The 20,810-nt window shown below is 37.0% G+C and overlaps 1 protein-coding gene across 3 annotated transcripts in view; it reads right to left on the bottom strand.

Annotated features, from left to right (window-relative positions):
- Positions 1 to 352: 352 nt before the first annotated feature.
- Positions 353 to 20,810, bottom strand: part of ANO5 (anoctamin 5) — a 51,038-nt gene continuing 30,580 nt past the window's right edge. For all 3 annotated transcript variants that reach the window (XM_087821780.1, XM_087821781.1, XM_087821779.1), the window contains 10 exons: positions 18,728 to 18,879; positions 16,629 to 16,703; positions 14,583 to 14,805; positions 12,778 to 12,947; positions 12,009 to 12,106; positions 9,840 to 9,970; positions 7,501 to 7,706; positions 5,639 to 5,817; positions 4,130 to 4,235; positions 353 to 1,455 (listed from right to left, as the gene is read on the bottom strand). In XM_087821780.1, coding sequence (XP_087677906.1) covers positions 1,234 to 1,455; positions 4,130 to 4,235; positions 5,639 to 5,817; positions 7,501 to 7,706; positions 9,840 to 9,970; positions 12,009 to 12,106; positions 12,778 to 12,947; positions 14,583 to 14,805; positions 16,629 to 16,703; positions 18,728 to 18,879 — 1,562 coding nt within the window. In that variant the 3' untranslated portion in view covers positions 353 to 1,233. The remainder of the gene's footprint in view (positions 1,456 to 4,129; positions 4,236 to 5,638; positions 5,818 to 7,500; positions 7,707 to 9,839; positions 9,971 to 12,008; positions 12,107 to 12,777; positions 12,948 to 14,582; positions 14,806 to 16,628; positions 16,704 to 18,727; positions 18,880 to 20,810) is intronic.

Here is a 20,810-nt window from a genome sequence, read left to right as displayed (position 1 = left end):
ATCAAATCTTCTACCTCATTCTTACTTAGTTGATCCACTTTGGGTGTTAAAACTCTGTAACTGACGTTAAACTGACAATTTCTCTAAAGCAGGCTCACAACTGAGATGTCACAACACATCAAATCAACAGCCAACAAACAATACTTCTGTGCATCAAAGGCATGGGGACAAGGCTCCGAGCACCGCATAAAGGGACGAATCAATACAGAAGGTTGTAAACGCATTAAAAGATTAGAGATTGCTTTAAACAAACAAACAAAAATTTCATAAACAACTTGTACCTAACTTACACAAATAGCTAATGCTCAGATAAGTTTCATGATACAAAAAAGGTATTGCAGAAGACAAATAATTTTAAGTAATTCAACAATTTTTATATTAAGGTCAATAAATTAATCAATGTACATTGTCTTGCATTCTTTAACTACTAAGAAGAGACATTTACTGTTCTAAAACATCTTTCATTTACTCAAAGACCTGAAGCAATTTAATAACTTCTTAAGCTCTTTTCCAGATATGACAATCCGGTCTTCAAATTATTTTTACCACAACGTTATCTTCAAAGAACTGAGTTGTTAGTCTTTCGTTGAAACTCAAATGTTCAGTCTCTTGAAGAATCAATTTTGCATTTTCCTGGAAGGACTATCTGGGATTCTGATGGAAGCTTAACTTATTCAGGATGACTTCAGAAACACACCCTTGCCACAATGTTTACCCAATAGGTTTAATGTGTGAGTTTTCGTATGTCATCGGATTTTGGTTTTTCCATTTGCAGTCTAAAGCAGCAGGATAAATGTGACTCTTTTGGCCCCTTCACTTCTTTTCTTTTTGTCCCAGCACTTTTCTTGATGGGAAAAAGACACAAAACAACCCAGTAGAAGACCATGAAAATGTGCACAGGCACTGGAAGGTGATGGGATAGCCCAAGTCCAGTGTTGGGTTAAAAACTGCAACATTCCATGATTTTCTATATTCTGATTCCACATGCACTTTTAACAATCATTTACAGAATCCCAGAAAACAATATGTAGGGAGGGCCCAGCCAATGGAGCAGACAAGTGGTACTCTTCCGACCTCATAAAGTTGGCCTCTATAAAGGTGTACAGAAACTCTGCGTTAAAAGAGAAAATGAAGGAGGAGGGGTGAAATTGGCACATGGCTTCTGGCCTCCGGCCCTAACCCAGGGAAAACGTGAAGCCAGACAGGCTACCAGCTGCTTACTCATTTTGTTGACTAGACTGTTGATTTAGCCAGCTGTACTTTGTTTTCCTGAATAAGGAATTCCTTGGCAAATTCCTGAGAATCAAATATCAAGTTCTCTTTTAATTTTTTAAGCTCAAAATCATGGAGAATCTTGACTATCATTAGCTTTTCTCGCTTGATTCTGTCCAGAACATCTTTTGGAACATCAGGGATCATCCAAGCCACCAAAAATTTAACTAAAAATACAATGTGCTAAAGAAAACACCAAAAAATAAAAGACACTGTTAGAATTGTCAAACATTCAGCAGGAAGTTCTTATAAATAATTTCATTCATTCCATAAACTGTGCTCAGTGCAGGAGGTCCAAGGAAAGTAAAAAAGATAGGGTCCCAGTCCTGAAACTTTCCTATAAAGACCAACAGTGAATAGGTAAATAAATTCTAAAATGTGTAATACAGAAATTGAAGTTGAACATGGTTATTGAATAAACTCTTTATCCACGCTGCCTCCTGAAAACCTAATAAAATATTTGAAAATTAATTTTAATAAATGATATAACTCACAAAGACAAAAAGAAAAGGAAGGAACAGTGATAATACACTCCAGAGAAAAGAAAGCTGGCACTTAAACTTGCAAAGGGTGGTATGGTGACTTAGCTCATCAGAAAAGCTCAGGAAAGAAAGTACTAAGGACTTTGAAGGTGTAAGTGTGAGTGGAGTTGAAAACAAGAGGATTGGTTAAAAATATGCATAAGGAGCAGTTGAATTACCAGAACCTCTCTACCCTCCGCATCCAGGTATTACTTCTCTCTAACCTCACCCTGGAAGCAACTGAAATGAAAACAGAAAGCTGTGAACTCAGGGACACCAGAGACCGTGAAGGATGGAGACATGGCACCATGGGAAACAGGGACTGAGTGAACTGGGCATGCTGCGTCCTGAGATCCCTCCCCCCTCCCGCCTGGCTCAGCTGTCAGCACACAGGCGGCCATGAAAGAGCTCAACAGACAGGCTAGAGGCTTTCTCTCCGGGGAAAATAGCTGCTCTGTGAAATTAGAGCTGCAGATATTAAAATGTTGTCAGTCTCAAAGGAAAAGGTCCCCCCACTATTTCACTGCACTACAGGGGAACCTACCGAGCATCACTTCTCAAGTATGCACACAGAGCTTATAATCAGCTCTCACTGCTTCGCTCTTGAATATGAGCAGATTGCTAAGAACTACCAAATATGTAAGCAAGTATCTAACATGAAAGAAAAAGACTGAAACACAAAAATAGGAGCTAAGAGGAAAGAGAGTAATGAATGGAGACAACAAATAGCAGACTAAAAAGACAAGGATATGATTCTATTTAGAGCAAAGAAAAAAATGACAATTGAAATTTCAGAACAGGAGGTGTAACATCTGAATGACAGAAGTCCCAGAAAGCTGGAACAGGGCAAAAAGGAAATTATCAAAGAAACGAGACAAGCACATTTTCTCAACTTGAAGGGTAAATATGTTTTTAAGACCTACGGGGTTTAGCGAATGCCCAGGACAATGAATTTGGTCCAATATAAAGGAACTGTCTTGTGAAATTTCATAAAAGAAAAACTATTGAGAGAGTTCTCAGATTATTGACATATAAAAAGATCATAAAGACTGGGGGATCAGAATGGCACCGCACTTTATAACGACACTAAAAGAGAGCAGACTATGGAGTAATGGCTCAAAAAATTTCAGGAGGACCGAAATAAAGTCGGTTGAAAATTTTTCAGGGAAAACGACTTTTGATCTTGAATTATAGACCAATTAATCATCTATAAGGAAAGAAAATACATTTTTAAGATGCAAGTTTTAAAAAATTGATGGCCTATGGTTTTCCTCAGCAAATAACTGAAAGAAGTGCTTCATTAGACTAAGCTAGCAGTCCCCAAATGGGAGAAACACAGATTGCAGGAAACAGAGTATTTAATACAAGAGAAGGTGAAGAGCAGTCCCCCAAAGACTGCTCAGAGCCTGCGATGATTGAAAAAACTTAGTAAGAATAAATAAAAACAAACACAAAAAACCCCAAAAGATTCCTAGTGCAATTTACCTAGTGAAAGGTTATGAAATATGTGGAAATGAAAGAGAGATAAATTCATAAAGAACTGAGAGAGAGAAAGAGAGAGAGAAAGAGGGAAAACATGCGGAGGAATATTACATAAGACTTCTCTCTTTTTTTATCATGTAAAACTATTTGACTCTTTAAATTACTTACATGTATAAAAAAATAAAGAAAAACTAATTAGGCTTTGTGTGCCTGCATTAGACTTTTCCGTCAGTATTGGGATTCACTGCAGAGTGAAAAAGTACCTTATGTTGACTTGTCTCTCCCTTATTGGCTTTCATGTCTCACGATCTGTAGCACTCAATTTGTGTCTTAGTCAGTTACCACCTCTGAATTTGCTCTTTGTTACTGCATGTCTTATATCTATAATTGTACTAGAAATTCCACAAGGGAGAAACATAAGATAGTGGACAGAGCAGAGGCTTGGGAGTGAGACGTCTGTCATCAAAACCCAGGTTTAATATTAGCTGGTTATCTTTAAACCAAATACCTAATTTTGCTAAGTCTCAGATTCAGTTTTTAAGGGTGAAAAATAAAGCCTAACTTATAAGGTTATTAGTACAGCCTCTGGAAACAATATATAAAAGCATTCAGTAAAATCAGTAGGTCCTCAGGGTCATATTTTTTCTTTTCTGTCACCTTGGAATCTTCAACAATCATACGTGAATAATAGGCAATCATTATACTGAAAATATCCCTAAGTTGCTTTTTATGACAACAAATATGTCAAAACAATTTGTTGAGATAATGCCAATTTTCTTCTGAGCAAGTCCCTTTAGAAATACATGACTGAAGGGAGCAGAGACTCACTGGAATGAGTGTTAAGAAGGGCTTACCTCCATAACTATGATGAAGGTCATTTTGGCAGCAAGGACATGCCAGAACTGCATATTATGGAAGTATTTCTGATCATGATCAGGAGGATATCTGTAATCTCTGTACCTGAAAAACAGAAATACAAAAAATTAGCTACAGCTTCAAATAGAGGGACCTAGCATAAGTTCTTCTTACTCTTCTTAAGAGACTTTTCTAGTTGGCCTCAAAAGTCAAGTCAGAGTCAGATAACTGCTACCATGAAAAATTTATCTTTCTTGTACAGGTAAAAATCATGGCCAAATGTTGCTTATGAGTAGTCTAGATAGACGTAGCAGGAGACACAAGTGAACCTTCTTTCCTGCCCTTCAAAGACAAACTTTGCTTTCTCCATCCCCTCTCTTCCTACCCCTTAACACCGTTGGTTCCATCCATCACCCCAGTGAGACCACCTGTCTCCTGTCATTAAATTGAAGGAACATTTTAATCCTCAACTTACTGGATCTTTCAAAAATAAAACTTGACATTGTTGACCATTTCTATTTTCTTGAAATTCTATTTTCTCTTGGCTTATCTGACACTAAAGTGTGTTGTTTTTTTCCTTACTATCCTTCTGGAGTGTTCTCAGCGCTCAGCTCTGTGAACTCATTGTTTTCTACAAAGTTGTTAGAGGTTGATGTGCTTCAAAGTTTTAGTCTAGGGATGACATCAAGAAATATGACAGTATCCATGCTCTTAAAGACTATGCTATGATTCCTCTAGATGCAAATATGAAACATAACATGCTTCTGTCCACTTGTGTTGCAACATTTTGCTGTTTCTTTGTTGGAACCCAAGATGAAGCAATTGATTTAAGATTTAAGTTAAGGAGCCTTGATGCTCTAATCTATCAAATATCTATCATCTATCTATTTATCTATCAATCATCTATCTATCATCTACCTACCTATCTAGTAAAATATAACATGATAATTATATACATATTATATACAGATTATATACGTAATCTTTAAATCCTAGAGTAAAAAGATCCTCACAGGACATGAGACACTATGTGTGGAAACCATAGGTTTACAAATCCAATTTCACACTCACTGCATGAAAGAAACCCTTTAAGTGGAATGGATGGTGAACTAATCATATTTTTACTTCTTTTTCAGTCTTTCTTTTGAAGACATATAATTAATTTCAAGTACATTAAATGCCCATTAATACAACAATGCTGTATAGTCTATAGATATTACAACTTGGGCCAAGGGGCATTTGTTGGTGAGAAATCTTTCCAATAATTTAGAAAATAAGAAACAATTCAAAATTGACACGATCTTTACCCATGATATTCTCTAACTTTGGGACATTCTACGTTTCCAAATGAGAATCATACGTGTGAATTCTAGAACTGATACACTTGATTTATCTAGGACTTTTAGTGCCCCAAGTAAATCCTTTACATTGTAAAGCATGAAGGAAATACAGAACTTAAGCAATACATTTAGAAGGCAAAATTAAAGCCTAAGAAAACAAGAGAAAACCTGCAAGTGGTGTAGTCTCGTTTTTCCGAAGGCGCAGTGTGGTTTGGTAAGTCAGCTATCAGGAATATTGACAGGCTGTTATTGACGTATCCTCTCAACGGCTCACTGGCATTTGTTGAGTAGGCATAGTAGTACACTAAACGGGGAATCATGTCTGATGTAAATGCAACAATAAAAGCCTAAAGGATAAAGCAAGAGGGAGATTATGAGCTAGGAATCTAGTTTTTTAAATGTCTGATTTGTGCCCTGGCTGGTGTGGCTCAGTTGGTTGGGCGTCGCCCCATGCACCAAAGGGTTGCTGGTTCAATTCATGATTAGGGTACATGCCTGGGTTGTGGCTCATTCCCCGGTGTGGGGCGTGCTGGAGGCAGCCGACTGATATTTCGCTCACATCAGTTTCTCTTTCTCTCCCTCTCCCTTCTTCTCTCTCTAGGAATCAATAAAAATCTTTTAAAAAAAAATGTCTGATTTGTATCTCCCTCAGTTCCATGTGCCATACGGATGCAAAATAATTAAAATGCTATTATAAATTATGTCAATATATGAATCTTTGGCCTAAAACATGAAATTCCTCATTTACAGAATGGTCTAGTAGTCCAAGATTTCACAGCTAGAAAGTGAAAAAGTTAGAATCGAACCCAAGTGTATCTATCTAAAAAACCACGCCCTTTCCATCACGCCTTTCTATCTCCTACGTTTCTTATTGTTTCATGCTGCAGATCCACTGTCCTTAACCGAATTCACTTGCCTGGACCAACACCCAACTCCTTTTCTGGTTTGAGATTTTTGGAGTTTTGCTTATTTTATTTGTCTTTTCAATGAGCCAAATTTTTTTCTTTTGTGCCTCACCCGAGGATATTTTTCCCATTGCTTTTCAGGGAGAGTGGAGAGAGAAACGTTGATGTGAGAGAGACACACGGACTGGTTGCCTCCTATGCACACCTGTCAGGCTGGGGATCGAGTCTGCAACCAAGGCACATGCCCTTGGCTAGAATTAAACCTGAGACCTTTCAGACGGAGGGATGACATGCTCTAATCACTGAGCCAAACTGGCTTGGACTCAATGAGCCAATTCTTGATATACTTAGCAATTATATTGCTTTTTGTTTGTTTTCTAATTTGATTATTCCTGTTTATATCTTTATTAATTCTCTTACTACTTTCTACTGATTAGCTTTACATTTTTGCTTAGTTTCTTAAATTACATGCTCAGCCCATGTTTCCTAGTCTTCTTTTTTAATAATAAAAGCATTTATTTATTTACTTTATTTTTAATCCTCACCTGAGGATATGTTATTGATTTTTAGAGACAGAAAGAGAGGATGAGAGAGAGAGAGAGAAAGACATCAATGTGAGAGAGAAACCTGACCGGGCCCTGACAGGGAACTGAACCACAACCTTTCAGTGTACCAGACGATGCTCCAACCAACTGAGCCATTCGGCCAGGGTGGGGGAATTTATTTTTATTTCTATTTTTTAATAAATGCTCCATAGACGTAACAGGTAAATGTTGCGTATTCTCTAGCTGTAGTATACAACTTTACATATAATCAAGATTTAATTGTATTATTCAAATCCTTTATACCATTACTTGTTTCCTGTCTACTTTGTCACAAGCTACGAAACAGTATTGTGGTATTTTAATGAGAATGATTTTATAATTTTCCTTGTATTTCTAAGAGTTTCCATGTCACAGATTTCTCTATGTTGTTTACTGCATAAAAGTTTGGGGATGTTTGACCTTTATGGACTGTCAGCAGATGAAACCAATGCCAGTAAAGATTGAGCTAAGCATCATTCACATCTCCCTACCCCCAAGAAAACAAAATACAAAGTTACCCCACCAAAACAGGCCCACTTACATTAGTAGCCACAGAAAGGACAGCCATTCCGTAAAGGATGTCTTGCCAAACACCTATGCTATGAGCTTTAGCAGCTACAGGTCTCCTGTACTGAGTCGTAAGTTTCCAGGCATCCACGCGGATCTCTATGATGTTATTCAGGAGGGCAAGGAGAGGAGCCAAAGGAAAAGAGGCCACAAATAATGTAACAAATCCAAACTGGATAACTGTAGGGAGAAAAGAAAAATTTGTGAACTCACTGTGGAGAGGAAAAGAGAGAACACTCTGCCCCACTCCTGCCGCTTCCTGCATTCTGAAGGATCTGCACCAGCAAACGCTCCAGGTCCCTTTCCAGCTGCCTACTTCCCCCTCCCCACGAGAAGCACAGGGACTCATTTACTTCCTAAAAGGGAAGGAAAAACCGGGCATGCATAGCTCAGTTCCATCCTGTCCTTGCTGTTTCTTCTGAGATCTGCTTATCTAAAGCAAGCATCTACTTTTGTTAGATAAGATATTCTTCTTAAAGTACAGTCTTTTATTATAGTCTATGTTTAGGTCTATGCTGGTCTAGCCTTTACACTGGTACTGCCACCATAGTGAGGTAATCAAGTTTTTCTGTCTTGCTAACCTGAGTACTTTCTGAGATCAGGGATAATGCCTCATTCATTTGTATGCTGCCAATAGCCAGCATGCAGCGGGTATATAAAAGTACTGAACTATATGCCTTATAAATTAATGCATTATTTAAGATTAGTAGAAGCTAACAGATAAAAAAGGCAGTGTAAAAAAAAGATATTTGAGAATAAACCATAAAGTGAATTATCTAAAGCATCAGAAATATATATGAATTATATGCAGGCAGAGGAAATATGCATTTTCTGGGGGAAAAAGTATTTGTTAAAGTCCTGATCCTCTGTGATATCTTGACATCTTTCTAAGTACAGTTTACTCTCCTCATTAAGACTTAACACCTGGTAAGTTGGCTTCTCTCCCCATTTTTAGTTTTTTGTTTCCAACAATGCTTGGAATAAAAAAACCCCATGCAACTAGCAGTCTGGGCTTCCCACATGAGTAAAAAATAATAAGAGATACAGGAATGGCTTTCCATGGAAGGATGAAAGAAAGAAGCTTCCACTAGTCCTCTACTTTTAGGCAAATCTTGAGTATTTCTGGGTTTCAGCTTTTCTTTTAAAATTCTCATTGAAAATCAGCCTTGTCATCTACTAAACCAAGTGAACAAATCGCCTCATTTTCTGCCTTCTTGATTGACCCAAGAAATAACAAATTAAGGGGAAGTAGTATGGAAAAACAGCTTAAACTTTCCATGTTCAAATTCTAGATCTTTACCTAAAATCTTTGTGACCCATGGAAAATTAAACTATCCACGTTTCAGTATCCTCTTAAATAATAACTACTCTGTGGAATGTTTCAAGATTAGAGATAATGTATGGTAAACATCTAGAATAAATTCCTTAGTTGTGTCACAATAAATGGGAATCAATGTTACAATTCAGTGATAATCTCTGATGCATTTATATACAAATTCATTTGAAACATATACAATTAAAAATTACAGACTTACCACTCCATAAAGCAAAGACTACCTAATTTTATAGCCAGCTATATAAAATAGACTTCTCTTTGTCCTAAATTTATCTATTTCAATCCAGGTATCATAGATATGCACTACAGTGGAGAATCAGTAACAATTTCAGGCCATCTCATTCATTCCACTGTGATTTTGTGGGCCTTAGGAATAAGTTTAAAAAATTGTCCTCCTTAATTTCACCAGAGAAGCAGAGAAATATCACCAAAAGGAAACACTGAGTAGACTATACAGGCAGAATTTTATCTCAAGATTTCTTCTCTGTTCAACCCTTAGAGTATTTTATGCATTTATTTGGGTTTCCCTTGAATAACTGCTTTTAGCCTTCCTCTTTTCAGCATGAAATAAAGGAAAAACTCAATGTATGTCAGTAGCTGGAAATGTTTTTCAACTTACCCTCCCACTGAGATGTCACTGAGGCATACAAAAAAAAGAAATAGCTATTTTTAAGCTCATTTGAGACAGGTATTAAAAAGGTATTATTTTATTTTGTTCAATATTAACATTCAATTAATAGGAAAAATATATCTAAGATTGGTGTTTTACAATTAAACTTCATTCTACATTCTATTTGGTGGGTAAAGTCAGTATGGAACCAATCTTTTCTATAGCCATCCATCTATCTTCTCACCCACTGTCCAATGATTTATTGAACACCTATTATGTCCAAGGCAGGAAGAAATACTAAGAGCTGAAAAAACATTTATTTTACTCAGCCTTAGTCTACGTTTCAAGACATGTGGTTGAAAATTACCTGTTTCTAAGTATTCATAGAATAGCCCAAGACTTCCAAAAGTTTCAAGGTCATGATCCTGCTCCCATCGACTGTATAACTTCTCAGAGTTGGTCCGAGATTTTCGGCGTCTCCACCAATTCAGAACCCAGCTGTTGGAAGTGACAGAAGTAAATACATGAAATAGAGTTTTTATAAAGGGTTACAGAATCAGAATCTTAGATCTCGAAATTGGCAGTGAGAGAGGTTAAGTAACTTAGGATCACAGAACACGTAGAGCAAGTCCAAATCAAAATCTAGTGTTCTTTTCACAACACATGCTAAGGTCAAAAGTTACTTATTGGGGTGATTAAGAAAATAACAAACCCTGAATCTCCCAATGGAAATATATTTATCCAGAGACAGTTCTGTTAAAAAGCATGCGGAGGTCACCATAGGGCTGCTTTTTTCTATTTAATTTACTAACCTCTATCTTGTCATGATACTAAGAAGGACACATGAGAAATTGGTTACAATAGAAAATGCATGACAGCAAAAATGCAGAGGCTTATCTAACACATGAAAATAAATGCAGTAATCCTAAACAACATATTACCTAACTAAATTCCATAGTATATAAAAAATAACACATCATGATAATGCTGGATTACTTTAAGGAACAAAAAAGTTTTTACTTTATTAGAAAATCAATTAATGTAATAAACCACATCAACAGATTTAAGGAGAAAACATAAAGTCATGTCAACGGCTGCACAAAAATATACTTGATATATTTCAAGCCCCTATTGGTGACAAAAAGGTAGAAAAAGAAGAAAATTGCCTCAATCTGATCACAAGCACCTACCAAAATTTGGGGCAATTTAGAAACATTCCCTTAAAAACCAAGAACAAAATAGGAGTGTGCATGATCACACTTAAGACTCTACCAGAGATCTTAGCCAGCACGAAAGACAAAAAAGCCAAAAAAGCCAAAACATAAAAATAAAAACTGAAGGAGTAATCTATAATTGATAATGAACTCTGATTGCACCGAAAACCCAAATGGAGTTGGACAAAAATGATTAGAATTAACCAGTTGAGTATATGAATATATTTCATTCCTATATGCCCACAAAACACAGGTGTAAAAAAAATTTTTTAAAAGATGCCATTTATAACAGCCATTAAGATGAAAAGTACTTAGAATTGGATTTGACAAAAGATGTATATAACCTACATGGAGAAGTTTAATTCTTTACATACAGTCACTGAAGTTCAAAATAAATGTTCATGAGTAAAAAGACTTGGCATTATAAAAATGGCAGTTGTTTTTATTAAAACAATTGTGATTCAATTTTATTGAAACAAATGTAATTTTAATAAAAAGAATTAAAATGCTTTTCATGTCAAGTCTGACAAGATGCTTCTAAAATTTATACAAAGACAGAAGACCATGGATAACCAAGGTATTTCTATATATGAAGAATAAGGTGGTAAAACTCATCCCACCAGGTATCAAGATGTATCATGAAGCTGTATTAAGAGAGTGTGGTGTCGGTTCAGGGACAGGCAAACCAGGGAACAGAATAAAGACCTAGTAATAGCGCTGCCCCTGGTAAGTGGCATATGTGGTATTATAGATACCAGGAGGGTGGGGAAGAGGTACTTCTCAATGAATGGTAGCACAATTTTTTTCTCATTTTTAAGTATCAGTTTTATTTTTTCCTCATTGATGCAGAAGATAATTCACTGTAACATTAAGTCTTGAAAACAAACAAAACAGGCAAGCATGACAAAATTTTGTCAACAATCTAGGCTCAGAAATTTAAGGGGCTTGGAAGAGGAATACAATATTCTACTTTTGTTAGTTCTGTCCTTGGAATTCACTAAGGTTATCTGGTAGAAGAACTCTGTGTTGTAAGCAGGTGGTTGTGTTGAGGGTCTAGGGAGACAGGAGGAGGAGCCCAGTTCGTTGGGAGAGGGGGTGTTACTGACAAGGGAGATGTCTGTGTGTGTCTGTGGGTGCGCATGCATGTGTAAGAAATTAAATTTGAGCTTCATATCAAACACAAAATCTTTTCCATACACATTAAGAGAGAAAGAAAGATGATGTTAAAATTAAGAGATAAGTATATTAGAATATATTTTTGATCTTGGGCTAAATCTCTCATGGTTACTTAAATCAAGCAAAAACGTCTAAGTCATACATACGGATAAATGGCTTCTTGAATATTTCCGAAGACCTGTTTCCCCGTCATTATGATGGTCAACTGGGTTGTCAGTTCTATGAGACAGCCTCCAGGATCACACTAGTCAGAGGCGGGGAGTGAAGAGAGAAGTGAATGATGAAAGATGGAACATTTGCAACAACAGAAATCCGAAACCAGAAGATCGGAATCTGAAGATTTGGGTTGAGCTGGATACTAAAGGGACATAAAGAGGTATTTAGCTCAAAAATAGTCCAAGCACGATCGCAGACCAGTGCCAAGATAGCTGCATTAGATTCAGCCGTGGGATGTGTTAGTTAAGGATTTCTGGATCTCATTCTTAGAAAACTCTACATCTTTATGTCTAGGTTAGGGCTGAAGTTATTTTTCCGATGTGATTTGGTTGCACAGCCAGGTTCGGGAACCACTGATATGGCCTAACTCTAACCCATGGCAGAGTCCCTCTGCGATACTTAGAGGAAGTCGTCCCTCTTCCTTTGCAGGAAGCCTTCGGGAACACAGAACTCGCTTCCTCCATTTGAGAGCTTGTGTCTTGCTACCAACAATAAGCACAAAATAACTTCTTGCCCAAAAGGAATGGGAACGTCTATCAGATGACAGGATTCTAAGACCAATATTCTCCGGAGGTGGCGTTAGTGTCTTACACTTCTCTTGCAATTTGAACAAAGGAGTCTGTGCTGGGCACAAAAGGGGTATCTAGTTAACACTGAGTTACTGAAACCATAAACCTCACCTCTCAAGAGAGTTCTCACCTCTTCACTTCTCCACACATGAAACATATAGGTGTACTTTCCGGGGTAGCCCACAAACTTCCCTTTAAAGAAAGCTACGTAGAAACACGACGAATAAAAATTTACAAACTGAAACAGGAACATTTTCAAGGTCAGGCTGCTTTCGTACTCCTGGTAGGTTCGAGGAATTTCTGGTAAGTGAAAAACACCAAGGTTTAATCATGCACCTTGCCGTTTCTTCTTAAAGTTTTTACTCCCTGGGACAAGTGGGATCCTAGTCATATTTTATGAGAGCCTGGTGAAATGTTTCCCACTCTGGTCATAACAGACCAATATTAGGCTAACTGCAGATTTGTGCTAGTCTTTCCACTGGAGACTTTGTACTAACTAATCACTGGAGAAGCCTAGGAAGTGGTCAGTATTACATTTAGAGGGGTGACACACTTGCCTGGAGTCACACAGTCCAGAAAATGAAATTCACACCCGTATCAGACTGCAGGGCCTAGTGCTCATCCTGACACACTAGATAGCCTGTAAACATACCAGATCTCTCCCTCTCTCCCTCTCCCTCTCCCATCCTCTCTCTCTCTCACACGCACACAAACACACACACCTGTTTTCAGTAAGGTTTAAACAAAGTAAACTCCTATCAAGGGCAGGGGATACTTTGCAAACCAAATTGTGTTTTTGTCTCATGAATTAAATGGCTATATAAATGCTTATCATGATCTATCATTTAATGAATTACAAAGATAAGAAAATGTGAGATGCTCTTCACACCAGAGTAAAGCATCACGAGACATAAAAGAGCATGTTTTTCTGAGCTGGTGAGCTCCCGATCCAAACAAATTCATGACTTTTTCAGTGATACGGAAATACATGTATTAAAGACAGATAACACCTCCATTTTGATGCATTCTTACAAAATCTCAAAAGTGAATACAAGTGTTTTTTTCCATAGAAGAAAACTGCGATTTTTAAAGTACTTCACTTTTAGGTGTTACCGGCTACAATGTTTTTGCTGTTGCTAGCAGAAAAATAGACGTAAAACTGAGGGAACAACTCCAAATTGGAGGATCGTGTTTAGTGAAAGTTGCTGCCCAGTGCTTACTCCAGTCTGGGCGAAAGAGGTGCTCTTTTGAGTCACATTGGCCATGTCAGTGGATAGGTTTAGAGGAGGAGCTGCTGGACAGAGAGCACTCAGAGAAGAAGCTGAGGCCTTGAGCTGTCTCTGATCTATTTCCAACTTGCTGGGGGCAAAACCAGAAGCAACTCCGCTCTGCGCTACTCTCCCGGGCTCAGTCTCCCACTTCACCTGCGGCCCCTTCACCTCCCCTGTGGCTTTAGGAGAACTTTCAATATCCAAAACAGAAAACAATCTGGGTTCTAAGACATTGCAACTGAAAAGATAGGCACTACAATTTAAATTTATTAAGGAGAAGCTGATCATTCTATTTTTCTCATGATGTTTTTCAAAACCAAATACCTTCTAAAAACCATACACATGAAATAAAAATTATCTTTGCCTTGAGAAAAGTAAAGATTTTACTTAGGATTCAACTAGCCCCATCAAGGGACGATTAAGACAAGAATACGCAGAAAGATCTACAGAGTCCTAATTCTTCTTAGGTCTTCCTGCACTATAGTGGCCTGAACGTAGCTGTTAGAGGATGCTGAGGTACCAGGCTGTGGGTCTACCTACAGAGCAAAACTGCCTTAAAATGTGACTTTAAAAAATTAACTCCCTGGGGGACGACCCAAAAATGGATGTGTAGCATTGGTAGGAAGGCTTTTTCAGAGTCGTATTAATGATCTGGTCAGCTTACCCATCTTCGTAATCCAGGCAGATATCTTTTCGTAAAAGAAATTCAAGATCAAGATGACTATAAAGTTCAAGCATGACCCACTGAGTGACGTGGTTATCTGAGGGGTAAGGAAGCTTTTGACATGTTTTAAGGATGCTTCACTTTCCATGAAGCTGGCAAATGTAGCAAAGACTGACAGGCGGTACACAATCACAGCTACCATGCACGCGAGGACAAGAGACATCTGCGGAAGGGAAACAGAACTGGTCACTCTGGTCCTTGTATCCGTGCTGCATGCATATCTGAAACATACTATTCTCTTCATCTCATTGTATTACGTTTAGCAGCTCTGACATGGAAATAAAACCGAGTCAGTCTCTCTTATGACCAATGGTAGGAAATGAACAAGGGGAAGGTAAAGCGTTAGAGATAAAGCATAGGGTGGCAGCTGAGGAAGTCTAAAAGAGAGAAGTATTCATGGCCCATCCTCTAGCAAGCGTTTTGAAGCATGCAATGGACTGAAGTATATCAGAGAGAAGGGGAGAAGGGGGGGGTGGGAAGAGATTAACCAAAGAACTTATGTGCATATATGCATAACCCATGGACATAGAGAGGAGTGCAGTAAAGGCCTGGGGAGGGGGCAGGAGTGTCATGGAGGGGGTCAAGGGGGTAAATAAATATTCCATCTGTAATATTTTCAACAATAAAGATAAATTTTTAAAAAAGAAAAAACCAGCCAGAAGGCCAAATCCTGCCTGTGGCCTTACTGGTTCTGGCATGGCCCCAGAGTTAAGAATGTATTTTGCATTTTTCAAGGTTGTAAAGAAAAATAAAGAGAATTATGTGCCAGAGACTATTTGTGGCCCACAAAGCCTAAAATACATCTGGCCTCTTTACAAAAAATGTTTGCCAACCTCTGCTCTAGATTGTAGTTAAACATGTAGCATGAAGATGACTTACTTTCCCAAGAAAACTACATTTAAAGATTGTATTTCATTTCCCCATCAGAGTGTTGCCATTAGTGGCCAGATATGCATGACAGTTTGGATAACTTGTATGGATTTGGTATAAATTTTGTGTACTTCCCACATTGCAAAAACACAAAGATCTAGGAAGGGCTTTATATCAACGACTGGAGAATTTTATTCTGAAAGTTGAGGAACTGAATCAAACTGAATAAATACTAGAAATAAAAGGTAGAATAATTTTTCTGGGACCACACTCTAGAATATTTCTCCAGGAGTGTCCCAAACTGATTGTCAGCCCCTTAATTCTACCCTCTTTCCTTAATGATTTTTATATCACTTAAGAAAATACATATTTAAAATAGAAAAACAAATAAACAAAAAATGTTAAAGATAAGAAATTATGGGACAATATGGACTGTTGAGGTTAAGCTATAGTCTACAATTGCTAATTGTTTATACCTCAACATGCTAAACTCTCAGAGGATAACATAATTATTTCCCTAAAATTAAAGTCCAACTGTAAGAGGGCACACATCTGGAAGAAGGGGGGCAGGAAACAAATCATGGTGATGGAGGAATCTATTAGCCAAAAGGCATGGAGGACACCTGACTCCCTCAAAATGGGATACGACAATTAAATTCTTCAAATAGACAAAATAACATTTTTCTTCTGTTTACCTAGGCAAGAAAAGAAACTTTAATAGTGCAAGGTGTGTGTTTTTTTCCTTTGTGCAGATATTTTAAGTGGAGATAAAGATAAACTAATGATTTAAAAAAACTAACCAAATAATCTGCAATCAAATTGTTCAAGCTAGTCTGGTTTCAAGTTATCATCTAATTAATGAAGAGTTGGGAAAGAGGGAGGGACAGGCTCTAAGATAAAGCACCTTTCTCTCACCCCAAGTATTTTTCCAAGGTTCAACTATGACGTATCCATGTAAGCTACAGTTTATTTTATATAAGAGCTCTATTCAAGATATAAAGACTGGGGAGGGAAAAGGAAGGAAGGGACTCCAGAGCCATTTCAAATAAAGCTATCGAGCTAATCCCAATATGACTCTACATGTTAAAGAGGTAACGGTTTTTAAAAAATGCTCACCCATAGTGCCACTGTGGCTCCTGATAAGAAGTACCATGGAAGCCGTTTATGTAGGGGCAAGTGAGGTTCCATCTCCTGTAATTTTGAAGAAATCACAGCAAAATTCAGGATTACCCTCAATGTTGGGAATCCAAGCAGTAGTCAAAATCACAAAGCCCAGTTAAATTAGAAACCTCCCAAAGGGGTCCACCACAGCTCATGGGAAGCTACGTTCTCGCAATGGTTCCTTCCCTTTAGGGAGAATACTTCAGGGCTCTTAGCTGAGATCTTTTACAGGTGATACGAGACATAATGGTACACGCTGCTTCCTGAGTGTTGAATTAGAGTGGTATTCAAGTAGGTAGGAAATAAAGTCAAAATCTGAGGGCGCCTGCTTAAATAGACATGCTTTAATGATGTTATAATTCCATTCGAGCTCAACTGAATTGAGCTGAATTGCATTGCTCTGCTCGGCAACTGCTCTGCAGGATACTAAATAGGATGCCTTCTTTATTAAGGATTGTGTTCATTCACACAGTTCTGGGGCCCAGACTTCTCCATTTTCAAGCTTTTTAACTCATTAATGAAAGATATTAATTGTATCAGCTGACATTCTTAGCTACACAGTTAGATTATACCCAAAAGAATGGTGCCATATGGTAAAAAATAGCTATAAGCAGAAATCTAAATCACATAATTCTCTATAAAATATAAGATTTTATATCCTGTGGATTTTTCAGGGCAGACTGAGTGGAAACAGAACTCAACAGGTAGAGGAGGCTGTCTGAGCACTCTACTGAACCCCAGGATGTGTGCATATATATGGGTGTCCACACATGGATGTGTGTATTCCCAGTATACTCAAATGTGAGTTCTGGGTGTACTTAACCACTAATGATGCACTGCAAGTAATTAAAAATCTCTGATTTCAAAACCATTACCACTAAGTGGGTGATTCACAGTGAACCGACACATACTGTTTTTTCAACTGCTTTGAAAAGTCAACATTCAGTATATGTAGCTTTCATATCAGTAATTTTTGGCACAGCCAACAGGTCTGCTTTTATTTTCTCTTTTATCCCATGAAGTATGGATATACATAATGTCATTAGTACGACAATATCATCTGGAATATAATCTCGTAATTTCAAACTGTTCATGTCACCCAAGTTGTTAATGTTATTTTCTCAGGTGTTTTTCCCCCTTTACTCGCTTACTGAATTTTGTAATGTTTCTACGCAATTTAATAAATGTCAAATAAATGCCTAAATGATGTAAAGAATTTGAGTATCACACTGCAAGAGGAGTGTCCTGAACAGAGGAGGGAATGCTACTCAAGAGACTGTATTAGAAACATATTCTATTCTCCCTTTAACAGCATCTCCTAACAAAGTGGTTACAGGTTATGGCAACGCAGGGACTCTAAAAACATGCAGCCAAGAGTCTAGTCTGGTGTTTGATGGCAAAGTACCTTCTATTTTCACATGGAAAAACCTGAGGTGCCAAGCAGTCACACTACTCAGTCAACACATAGCTGGCTTGCCAGTTGAGGATCTCAAAGGATAGACTTTCACCCCAGACAGCAGTGCAACGATCTTTCCATTATAATCAGTTAAAAGAAACTAGTTGAATAAAATTTGATCTAATAAAACAATCACTCATAACCCCACTATCTTAATACAATACCAATCTAATTTTTGCATATTAACTTCATTTCCATGTATACATATTTATACACATATTTAAAGCCCAGCATATACACACACAGTTTTCCTTTTTCTCTTATTTCACTTAGTATTAAAATAATGTCTTTCATGATATGAAGCCTTGGACTTACTTCAAAATAATCTATCGGCTAAAAGGAGTGGGTATATAAATAAAACAAGACTAACCATGAATTAATATTAATTGAAGCTGGGTGATAGGTCCTGGGGTTCATTAGACTTCTTTATCTACTTTTATATGTGTTTGAAACATATCATACAAGTATATAAGCTATCATTATATGATTTATATGTTGGAGAATATTTTAAAGGCAAATTAAAATACGCATCGTTGAGAGACGACCTACAGCAGTGTGCCCATTGAGACATGATGCCCGTTTCAGCTTCCTAATCTACCTTAGTCACTGGATTCATTTTCCTATGTTTACACATAGCTTCAAATTCAGGTCTCAGCTGAAGTTGCTGCTGTTCCTCCTCAAAGTCCACCAGGTCCCACTCATATTCCAGTCTGGCTTGACGCTGTTTCCAAAACTCCAAAAACAACGTGACTATAGGAAAATACGTGTATAAAAACAAATATAATCAAGAGATGGAGAAATAAAGTGAATGAAAAAACAACAGAGTTTTCCTCTATTTTGATTTATTTATTTTATTTTTTATTGCATTTATTGGGACAACACTGGTAAATAAAGTTATATAGGTTTCAGATGTACAATTCTATGATATATCATCTGTATATTGTATTGTGTGTTCTTCACCCCAAGTAACTGTCTTCTATTTTTTATACGTATTTATTGATTTCAGAGAGAGAAAGGGAGAAACAGAGAGAGAGAGAGAGAGAGAAACCTTATGGTTGCCTCCCTTATGTGCTCTGACCAGGGACTGAACCAGCAACCTAGGTATATGCCCTGACTGGGAATCAAATCCACAACCTTTTGGTGTATAGGATGACTCCAACCAACAAAGCCACCAGGCCAGGGCCTCTATTTTTAAATATCAATTTAGCTGCATAATGGCTCTTCTGTCACTATTATTTGATGATAAAATTGTAAAATTCTTAATATAGGTATAATTATATAATAACATTGAAATAACTTGTATATAAAATTTCAAGTTAATTTCTTAGATAGCAATCCATGCAAGAAAAAAATCAGGTTAATTACTCTCTCTCTTTATTAAGATAATTTGAAGACATAAACTTAATGTTTTACTAACACCTAAATTTTGTTTGCAAGGTCAGTCTTCTACTGAAATTATTCAGTATTTTAGCAAAATCATTCAAGCATTATACCTTAGTAAAATTTAAGAAAAATGTAAGAGCCATTTCACAGCACATTCTCTCCCTACTCTCTAAAATATATATTCCATGTTCATTGCAGCATTATTCACAATAGTGAAGTCATGAAAACAACCTAAGTGTCCATCAATGGATGAATGGGTAAAGAAAAAGTAGTTAACATACACAATGGAATATTATTCAGTCATTAACAAAGAAGATCCTGCCACTTGAGACAACATGAATGGACCTCGAGGGTATTATGCTAAGTAAGGTAAGTCATACAGAGAAAGAGAAATACTGTATGGTCTCACTTAACTGTGGAATCTTAAGAGAAAAAAAGCAAACTCATAGAAATAGTAGAGTTTGGTGGTTGAGGGGGGTGGGGGAAATGGGTGAAAGTGGTCAAAAGGTTTACAAATGTCCATTTATAAGATTAGTAAGTTCTGGGGATATAATGTATATAGCATGGTGACTATAGTTAAAAATACTGTGTTGTATATTTGAAAGTTACTAGGAGTGGATCTTAAGTGTTCTCATAATAAAAATTTGTAACTATGTGAGGTGATAAATGTTAACTTATTGTAGTAATCATTTCACAATATATACATACATATATCAAATCATTATATTGTACACTTTAAACTAATAAAATATTATATGTCAATTATATCTCAATGAAACTGGGAGGGAAAAGTGAAAATAAACTAAATGTCCAACAACAGACAACTGGATAAATAAACTGTGGTAAGTTTATAAAAGACAGTTCTATTCAGTTATAAATACATAAACACACACACACACAACACATACACATATTCATTGCTACAAAAGGAGTCCCATTCACTGTTTGTTCTATTAAAAAATAGGCTTAAAACTATGTATAATATTATACCATTTATGTAAAGTTATATGAACGCACATGCCACATAGGTAGAGTAAAAGATTCTGAAAAATCATGGCCAAGATAATGATTCTATTTCTGGTGATTTTAACATTATTTTCTTCCTGTTTCAATATACTGCTTTAGTTTCCTAACATGGGTATATATTTTCCTTATAAACCAGCCAAAAATATTGTTAAAGCATTTCTACCCTTCAGTACAAAGCCTAATATGCATTATTTTTTTCATGTCTCAATCCCTTGGACAAGTGTTGTTTCTTCCCATCTCCTCTGCCAACTCATCCTTTGATTCAGCTTAAC

This window comes from Miniopterus natalensis, chromosome 11, assembly GCF_054644295.1.
Source record: "Miniopterus natalensis isolate mMinNat1 chromosome 11, mMinNat1.hap1, whole genome shotgun sequence".
Taxonomy (NCBI): Eukaryota; Metazoa; Chordata; class Mammalia; order Chiroptera; family Miniopteridae; genus Miniopterus; species Miniopterus natalensis.
The sequence above is the reverse complement of the archived record's forward strand: the minus strand, read 5'-3'. Positions and strand labels throughout refer to the sequence as shown.